Source organism: Nannospalax galili, unplaced genomic scaffold, assembly GCF_000622305.1.
Source record: "Nannospalax galili isolate Female #2095 unplaced genomic scaffold, S.galili_v1.0 scaffold917, whole genome shotgun sequence".
NCBI lineage: Eukaryota > Metazoa > Chordata > Mammalia > Rodentia > Spalacidae > Nannospalax > Nannospalax galili.
Window position 1 is genome coordinate 401,659 of NW_008340972.1, and position 7,666 is coordinate 409,324.

At 47.0% G+C, this 7,666-nt stretch overlaps 1 protein-coding gene across 1 annotated transcript in view; it reads right to left on the reverse strand.

Moving 5' to 3' along the window:
• The window catches only part of LOC108491009 (lymphoid-restricted membrane protein), a 45,264-nt gene that overhangs the window by 30,943 nt on the left and 6,655 nt on the right, over positions 1-7,666 (reverse strand). Inside the window, exons 4-7 of the mRNA XM_029564974.1 lie at positions 4,479-4,656; positions 2,530-2,591; positions 2,348-2,432; positions 797-955 (exon numbers count right to left, since the gene is read on the reverse strand). Coding sequence (XP_029420834.1) covers positions 797-955; positions 2,348-2,432; positions 2,530-2,591; positions 4,479-4,656 — 484 coding nt within the window. The remainder of the gene's footprint in view (positions 1-796; positions 956-2,347; positions 2,433-2,529; positions 2,592-4,478; positions 4,657-7,666) is intronic.

A 7,666-nucleotide genomic window follows, 5' to 3' on the forward strand; every position in this document is an offset into this window, starting at 1 on the left:
ATGTGCTATTTTCATCTGATTTAACCCAGAACTTTGGGACATTTTAGCAGCCACACTTGCGATGGTAGACTCCTCTGACGTGTGGCCTGCTCTTGTAAATCCACAGATGCCCTGGTCATAGGCAACATTGTGTTGCATTACACAAAGTCTATCACCACTGGGAAAGAGCTGACAAATATTTCTGGTAGGAACGTTGGATGGTTCACTTCCTGCTCTGTATAAGCTTACTCTATGACACAGCAGCTCCACTGCTAATTATACCCAGAAGAATTGAAAACATCAGTACATATAACTGACAAATGCTCTTAACAGCATTATCATAACAACCAAGAAGTATAAATAACCCAATGTCTATCACTTGAAGAATGGATAAACAGAATGTGGTATGTCCATACAATGGAATAGCACTCAGGCATAAAAAGGAATGAAGGAATGATTGATTATCTGCTATAATCTGGGCAAACCTTTGGAAAACATGATGCCAAGTAACAGCCAGGCACAGAAGGCCACGTAGTGTTAAGAGTCCATTTATATCAAATATGCAGAACAGATTAGTAGCTGCTGGGGGCTGGGAGAAGGGGAGAGAAGTCTGCAGTAACCGTCGACGGGCACTGAGTTTCTTCCTGAAATGAAAATATTCTTGGGTTTGATCATGGTGATGGCCATACAGCCTTGTCAGCATAGAAGAAACCACTGATTCGACCTTTTCAAAGGGTGGACGTTGTGCTATGTACATGATACTCAGCCAAGGATTTAAGAGACAATGCAAACCTGAAAGCCCAGCACTGTGGCTCACCTTTTTATCTGAAGGCGCAGTTCAGCACAATCCTCTGCTAACTGCCTGTTGGCCTCTTCCAGAGCGTCCAAGGCCAACTTACACTTAGAGTTTTCCTCCTCCAATCTCTGCTTGTTTAAGTGCAGGTCTGCCATGTAGGTAATCAAATCAGACATTGCTCTGGAGGGGAGAGATGACACACGAATCATCATCATCACTCTCCATCCCTTCTGAGCACAGTAAGGCACGTGATTAAATCCAAACAGGAATAAACAGTCCAAAGACATTTCCTTCTTCCCCTCCTTATCATAATCAGTTCACACCGACAACAAACACTACACAGTAACAAAGCTCTTTCCAGCCAGGCAGGGGAGCACACACCAGCAATCCCAGCACTCAGGAGGCAGAGGCGGGAGGACCAGGCACACAGGTTATCCTCGGCCTTATCCAGAGTTTCAGGCCAACGTGAGCTATGAGATGCCGTCTTAATAAAAATCCAATATAGAGGCTAGAGAGATCATCAAAGCTCTTTCCAGCCAGGCACGGGAGCACACACCAGCAATCCCAGCACTCAGGAGGCGGAGGCGGGAGGACCAGGCGCACAAGGTTATCCTCGGCCTTATCCAGAGTTTCAGGCCAACCTGAGCTATGAGATGCCGTCTTAATAAAAATCCAATATAGAGGCTAGAGAGATGGCTCAGTGGTTAAGAGCTCTCACTGCTCTTGCAGAGGACCTGGGTTCGGTTCCAGGCACTCATGTGGTGGCTGACACCTGTTCTTAGCTCAAGTTCCAGGGAATCTAAAGCTCTCTTCTGGCCTGTGGGGGCATTGTACACATATGGTACACTTACATACATACAAGCAAAACACTATGCATAAAATCTAGGGCTGGATGTGGTGGCCATACCTTTAGCCTAACACCCAGGCAGCAGAGGTAGATGGATCTCAGAGATCTGGGCTAGACTGATCTACATAATAAGTTCCAGGCCAGCCTGAGCCTACAAGGAGACTCTGTCTCAGAAACTCTTAAAAATTAAAGAATGAAGTAGGCTAGGAGTGGTGTCACACACCTTTAATCCCAGCACTCAGGAGGCAGAGGCAAGTGGATCTCTGAATTCAAGGCCAGCCTGGTCTACACAGTGAGTCCCAGGCCAGCTGGGGCTACAGGGAGACCCTGTCTTAAAAAGACCAAAAAATAAAAAAATTAAATTAAGTACAATTTTAAAAAATTAATTTTTTAATAATCCAAATATTTACATACATATACATACACTCATATGTATAAAATATCCCAGTGACCTAACGGTTAACTTCAGGACAGTTTTTTGAATGGAACTTGGTTTTTTATAGAAAACACTGGGAATCTATGGAGGAAAGGGCTTCCGGTTTTAGATTACCAATCTTACAAGAACCTCTGTTCCCAGTGAAACCAGTTCTAATGCAGATGGTTCCGAATACTTGAAATTTTAAAGTCACTTGTGTTCTACCACAAAGTAGAATCTGTGGATCTGTGAAAAAAACAGGGAAAGAAAGAAGGGCAGTAGAGGCATTAAGAAAGCGCAGAGCTCTTACAAGACTCCCTCAGACACGACTCCATACCAAGCCTCGAAGCCCAACGGGGTATCTGTGATGTCTGTGCTCATCACAACTGTAACACCTACAAGAGAGTTTTATGAATACTTCACCTTCTCCACGTTGCAGGACAGCAGCCAGGAAGCCCCAACAGCCCCCACACAGCCCACCTGCTCGCTCACCGTCCTGTAGTTCAAACACAGCGTCTTCTGTGCTGTCATCTGACTGACTTCTTGTTTCTTCCCTGCACGTGAGGGCAGACCCAGTGAGCCAGGACCCTCGCCAGACCAAAGTCCCACGCAGTATTTAGCTATGTTCTGTACTTTGATATTTAACTATTTCCCTCTGAGTCTTAGACTATCTATTCCAGGGGCTGGGGAGACAGCTCAGTGGGTAAAGCACTCAGCACACACATGAGCATCTGAGTTTGGAGCCACTTAAAACCCAGGCAGGTGTGGCAGTCACCTGCAATCCCAGCACTCAGGAAGCAGAGACAGGAAGATCCCCAGGGTGAGCAGGCTAGACACCCTAGCCAGAATCAGCAGGCTCCAGGCTAGATGAGAGAGAGCCCCTGACTCGATAAACAAAGTGGACATTGATCAAAACCCAAAATAAAATTACCTGTACCACCTGTAAGCTCTGAAATACGGAGACCCCCGCATGCAGAAACAGCAGGTAAATGTTGCTGGGCAACGCCTGGTTAGGGGACAGGGTCCCAGTGGTTTGGACATAGCTCAGGGGGGTCAGTGCAGACTTGCAAAGGCAGCAGCTTATGAGTCTTAAACACTGGGAAGGATGGGACTGGAGCAACAGACAGTTCAGGGGCTAAGAGCACCGACTGCTCTTGCAGGGGACCCGGATTTGAACCCCACATGGCAGCTAACAATTGCCTGTAACTACAGTTCAGGGGTATCTAGCACCCTCTTCTGACTTCTGTGGGCACTGCATGCTGGTACACTTAAATACATGCAGGCAATATAATCGTACACATAAAATAAAAATATTTGAAACAAGGTAGGCTGAGCACAGGCCAGAGGAGCAGCCACTAAGCAGCGTTCCTCCATGGCCTGTGCTCCTGCCTCCAGGTTCCTGTTCTGAGTTCCTGTCCTGACTTCCCTCAGTGATAAGCTGTGATCTGGGAGATGTGAGATAAAATAAACCCTTTCCTCCCCAAGTTGTTTTGGTGAGTGTTTTTATAAGAACCATAGAAAGAAAAGAACAGAGGTCACAGGCCTGTTCAGCCACACTGCTACTTACATAGGTACTAGGGATTTGAACTCGGGTCCTGATACTTGCACAGCAAGCACTCTTACCTATGCAGCCATCTCCCAGCCCCTTCATTTGCATTTCCTTGATTACCTGTAAACTGTATATTTTGTGTGTTTATATTGCCCCATGTACGGCAACCAAAAGATCTGTCCTGTTTCTTATGTCACCTGTACGTCTTTACCAGGGAACCACGGAGCCCCGCACTCCTAGGGCTGGATGTTTTCTTTCAACAATCTCCGGTCTGTGGCTCTACTAGCCAAGATGGGCAGCTAAGTGGCACCAGGACTTGGTTCCTGAAAAGCAGCCGCACTTCAGGTCCCACCAGGGCCACTGAGATCCAGGACAGCCTGTTCTCTCACCTTCCGTCCCCCTCTCGTTATTTTTCCTCTTTCCAGTAGCCTGACATCCTGGATGTCCATGTGACCCCACGTTACTGCGTTGACTTAAACGGGGACTTTTTGAGTTTACATACACTGGCAGTTTGCTAGTGGATATCAATGACTCACTCCGTTCTTGTGCTGGCTCAGTTCTTGTGAAAATAATACTCGTCTACAGCCATTTCATCCTGACCATGCCTGATCTGGGAAGCTAAGCAGGGTTGAGCTTGATTAGTACTTGGGGAGTGGTCCTCAAAGGTATACACCCCCTCTGCAGCCACAGCACCTGGGAACTGTCTAGAATACACACCATCAGGCTTCACCTGAGCCCTGCTCAGTGCTGGTCGAGGGGCTCAGCCACCAGCCCAGCCATCTTTCAGGAGATCCCCGGCTGCAGAAGTGAAATACTCCCTCAATGGCAGTATTTCCATCAAAGTAAAGGAGTGCTCAGGTCCACGGGGATGGTTCTGCTGGACCCTGCTCACCTATTTCTGCAGCAAGTCATCCACTCCTTCATGATGGCCTGGAATGTGCTCAGGTCCATATGTACATCCGTCTTTCCAGGATCGAGCACAGTCCACAGCTCCTCAAGGGCACTGTCTCCCAAGTCCTGGCTAGCGGTTTGGCTCAGGAAATCTATTATTTTGCCCACTCGTACTGTACCTTAAGGAGGAAGAGAGGCAAATAAAATTTTTAAAGTTTCTCATGTAGCCCAGGCCAGTCTCAAACTCTTTATGTAACCAAGGATAACCTTAAATCTCTGATCCTCCTGATCCTCTGATCCTCTACCTCTTAAGTGCTAGGATCACAGGTATGCATAACGACGCCTGGTTTATATGGTTCTGGGGCTCGAACCCAGGGCTGTGTGCTAGGCAAGGCTAGGAAAGAAGGCCACTAATTAAACTACATCTCTTGCCTTGTTTTATTACATTTTATGCTTTTACTTGTGCATGTGTGCCACACTGAGTGTGGCGGTCAGAAGACAACTAACTAGTGGGAGTCAGTTTTCTGCATCCACTCTATGGGTCCTGGGGATTGAACTCAGGTCATTAGGCTTGGAGGCAGGTCCTTTTGCCCTCTGAGTTGTTTTATGAGCCTGAAACATGTATTTTTAATGAATGAGGTGCTGAAATATTTTGGATCCCGTAGATTCTAAAATTGCCATATAACCCTTGTCATTCTATGGAGGTAGCCCAGGGCGGAGGAAAGCCAGTGGATTCGGTTGGAGTCCTCTGGGCTTAGTTCAAATGAGGAACTGTGTGACTTAAAGAGCTTCCCAGTCTCTCGAAGCCTCAGAATCTGTGAAGTTGGGGTGCTGGGACTTACCCTACAGCTCCATTGATAGTTACGCTTCACAGCGATGAATGGCAATGGGCCAGGCATGGTGATGCACACTTGTAATTCCAGCACTTGGGAGGTTGAGGCAGGAGGACCACAAGTTCGAGACCAGCTTCTGCCACATAGTGTGTACCAGGCTAGCAAGGGCTATACACACATACACACACAGATCCTGTCCCAGAAACAAAGAACAACAAAAGCCATTTATGGGTGGTAAGCAAAATACATTTTCCACTCATTTTTTTTCCCCTAAAAAGCATTCAGAGCCCCCAATCTGGGGATTTATTGGCTGCTGGAGAGAAGTTATGGTCTTTGGTGTGTGGCCGTTGTTCCAGTGGACAACCCCACAGCCATGCCCGCATGGGCAGCCCAGGTTAAATCCAGTGGTCACAAAGCAAAAACAAAAACAAGATGTGTGGTAGTTTAAACAAATGTCCCACATAGGCTGCAGTTAATTTTTGAAGGTGTAGCCTTGCTGGAGGAAGCCATCAGTGGGGGCAGGCGTTAGGGGCATATACCCATGCCCACTTCCAGCTGGTCTCTGCTTCCTGGGCCTGCTTGGAAATGTGAGCCCTCAGCTTCCTGCTTTGGCTGCCTCCTGCCATCCCTCCCCTCCATGATGGACTCTCATCCCTCATCCCTCCCTCCGTGATAGACTCTCATTCCTCTGGAAACATAAGCCCAATAAACTCTTCCTTCTATAAGTTGCCTCAGTCATGGAGTTTTATCACAGCAACAGAAAAGTGACCAGTACAACAGGAAAGTGGGGTGAGGGCCAGAGAAATGGCTCAGGAGGGAAGAAAGGCACTTGCTGCCAAGCCTGACCCCCTGAGTTCAACCTTGGAACCCGCAAAGTGGAAGGAGAGGACTGACTCCTTGTTCTCAGTGCCATACTCCTGACGTGGCATGTGCATGCCAACATTGAAACATACATGATACACACAGACAAATGCAGAAAATAATTATTTTTCACTGATGGAACTCGGTGGGAGGAGCAGCTGATGGAGTGGCGGAGGGGTAAGAGAAGGTGGGGTAAGGGATCGCAACGTGTTACATACATGTAGGAAATTAACTGTCAAAGAATAAATTTTTGAGAAATAGACAATTTTGAAAAAAGCATTTAGTAAGGGAACTTTATCTTCTGCCCTAGATGAAATTTCACTCTCAAAAACTGACTTTGGATAGGGTATTTTTATTTATTTTTAGCTTTATGAGACAAGCAGCCCCAGCTAGCCTGGAACTTTCTATGTAGACCAGGTTGGACTTGATCTCATGGAGATCTGCCTGCTTCTGATCTGAATGCTGGGATTTAAAGGTGTTAACCACCTCACCCGGCCTATTTTATTATTATTTAATATTTATTTTATGCTGGGAATCAAACCTGGGTTCTCTGCAAGAGCAGACAGTGCTCTTAACCACTGAACCATCTCTCTAGCCCTTATTTTTAATACATTTTCATTCTTTGACAATTTCATAGAGTATGTTATCATATTTAATTCCCTCTGCCCCTAACTCTTCCTAGATTCAGGCCCCACCTCCCCAGCTCCAACTTCCTTTTTTCCTTTTTTTTAAAAATAACCCACCAAGTCCTATTTGTGCTGCCCATGTACTCCTGGGTGAGCAGCCATGGTCCACCTACCAGGGGCACGCTCCCTCCCCAGAAGCCATCAAACTATCCGTAGCTCAGCAGCCAGGGGTGCGAGCTCATGCGTCCCTTCAGGAGTGGGTAAAAATGCAGCCCATCAGATTCAGATATTAAATCAAGAGTGTGTGAGCAGTGAGCAAAGGCACTTTCCATGCAAGCCTGATGACCTGAGTTTGAATCCCAGAACCTGTGGTGGAAGGAGAGCCAACTCCCTGAAGCCGTCCTCTGCCATGTACCATGTCACATGGGACAAGCAAGTCTCAACAAAGCTTCCCAAAGCATCATAGAGACTAGACAGCAGGCTGGGAGTCTGGGTAATAATGCAGAGGGACTGGAAGTAGACCATTCTCCCCAGACAGACATCAACTCCAAGTCCCAAATACAAGACTTGAAACTCGAACTAGAAGAAACCATGCAGGAAACCATGCAGGAAGGCAAGAACCTCCCAGAAATGACTCCAAGGTACAGAGATGCCAAGTGCAAAAACAGCGATAAGAGGATAGCACCTCAAATTAAAAAGCTTTTCAGGCTGGAGAGATGGTTCAGCCAGGAAAGGAACTTGCCACCAAAGCTGATGACCAGAGTTTGATCCCTGGGATCCGCATGGTGGAAAAAGAGTCGACTCCTGCAAGTTGTCCTCTGACCGAGAGAGAGAGAGAGAGAGAGAGAGAGAGAGAGAGAGAGAGAGAG